We start from the raw sequence: 1,858 nt of genomic DNA on the forward strand, positions 1-1,858 counted from the left end.
AAACCTTGGGCATGGATCCAGCAATCAGTGTTTTAACAAAGCTTCCAGATGATTCTAATACACACTAAAGTTTGTGAACTTTTGGTCCAGTATAAGTTCTGAGATCATACAAAGGAGAAAGAGGCAAATCTAACTCCACAACAGTGTGAAAAATGTTTCTGAGCCACAGTCAGCTGACCCAAATATGTTTTCTCTTTTCCTTTACTTAAGTAGAAAATGAAATAAAAATTTTAAACCACAGCAAAGAGAAGGAATACAAATAAAAACAATACGGTTCACAATAAATAAGCTCTTTTAGAGTAAAAACAGGTGGGCCTAGTTAAAAACATCTCAATTGTTCAAAAGTCTGAACTAAAAAATACTTCAAATAATAACTGATTTTTATCTTTGAAAGCAGAGTCCTCAGCTAAGGAATAGCTCTGCTGACATATTATCAAAAAGATGTATAGGCATCCAAAACACTTAATCCAAATAACAAAGGTAACTCCTAGAGACTTATTTCAGATTAACATTAAAAAAAACTTTTAAAACCCAAGATGTCAGGTAAATACTGTCTAAAATAGCTAGGAAGAGTAGCTGATCATACTTGACAGTTAAATAGCAATCTCTTGTGGTATTAAGTCTGCAGAGCTATGAATACCAAGGGAAAATGTGGTACGTTTACTGGATAGCAGCATGGAGTGATGCCCTTTTTGTTTTTTAACCAAGTAAAGCAATGCACTTCTGAAAATGCCCAGCAACAAAACAGGGTAAAGTTCTTTTGAGTTTTTAAATCTGCATCACTCACCATATAGCAAGATTATGGTATCCTTATTAATTTAGTAACAAATGACCAAGTCCTATGAATATGTGTTTTTAAACGGATTATTGCATTTTATTGTGAATTTTAGTAACCAAAACATCTTTGGGGAGAATATAAAATTACTGGTTTTAACTTAAATTACAAACATTTTAGACATATATAAATGAGATACAGTGGCACTTACTTGTGATATGTTGGTACAACATCATGGAACAAATGGAAGATATTCCTCACTGAATAGAAAAGTTGAACAGCACTAAAGGGAAAACATAAATTTAACAGACATGCATAAAGATATACTGAAAATAAGAAAAAAAATTTCAAACTAAGTGTACCTTCAGTTAGAGTCAGCTAAAACTACAGTTGCAGAGAATACCTGCCTTGATCACTACCGGAAAACACCATTAATCTCGATGGAAATATATTCTCAACCAGTATTTACTAACTAGACTGCAGTTCTAAAAACTGGGATCCATTAATAATTTTAAGAACAGCAGCATTCAACCAAAGCCTCTTTTCCATTTATCAATTTGTGTTCCGCCAGTACCCAGAGTATCCCTTCAGTAACAAACGTAACTAAGCCTCAAGCAAATGTCACCTACCCACTGATGCACTCTGCAAAGGGCAAGGTATCAATAAAAGCACTCACTTGGTTCTTTTAGAATCAGTCTGACTTTCAGCTTTCACCTTTTCTCCTTCTTACCCCAATGCAAGGAGATGAATCAACATTTCTAGGATAGACTCTAGCCCTCAAGATTTTTTGCCCTTTAAATCTAGCTTTAAAACACCTAAAGATTATTATTAAAATGTACTTTAAAAGAGCAAATATAAGGTTTGTGTAACTTACCTCTACATAAGAATATTTTAAACTATACACCTTGAAAGCTTATAGGAATTCCACAAACATTTAGAAAAATAATAAGTCATACCCCAAAACACTGTTACTATTTGATTACTATAATATTTGAGTAAATTATTTCATTTTATTTTTACTGAATATGTTGCTACTATTTGAGGTTTGATAATGAAAAAGGGGACTGTTGCAGTGTAGTTGTG

General features: G+C 32.9%; 1 protein-coding gene across 1 annotated transcript in view; it reads right to left on the reverse strand.

The window, feature by feature from the left end:
* Positions 1-1,858, reverse strand: part of ZW10 (zw10 kinetochore protein) — a 65,110-nt gene that overhangs the window by 11,525 nt on the left and 51,727 nt on the right. The window contains exon 9 of the mRNA XM_012659145.1: positions 987-1,058. Within this exon, the coding sequence (XP_012514599.1) occupies positions 987-1,058 (72 nt within the window). The remainder of the gene's footprint in view (positions 1-986; positions 1,059-1,858) is intronic.

The sequence above is a fragment of the Propithecus coquereli genome, unplaced genomic scaffold, assembly GCF_000956105.1.
Source record: "Propithecus coquereli isolate 6110/MARCELLA unplaced genomic scaffold, Pcoq_1.0 Scaffold6, whole genome shotgun sequence".
In the NCBI taxonomy this organism is placed as follows: Eukaryota; Metazoa; Chordata; class Mammalia; order Primates; family Indriidae; genus Propithecus; species Propithecus coquereli.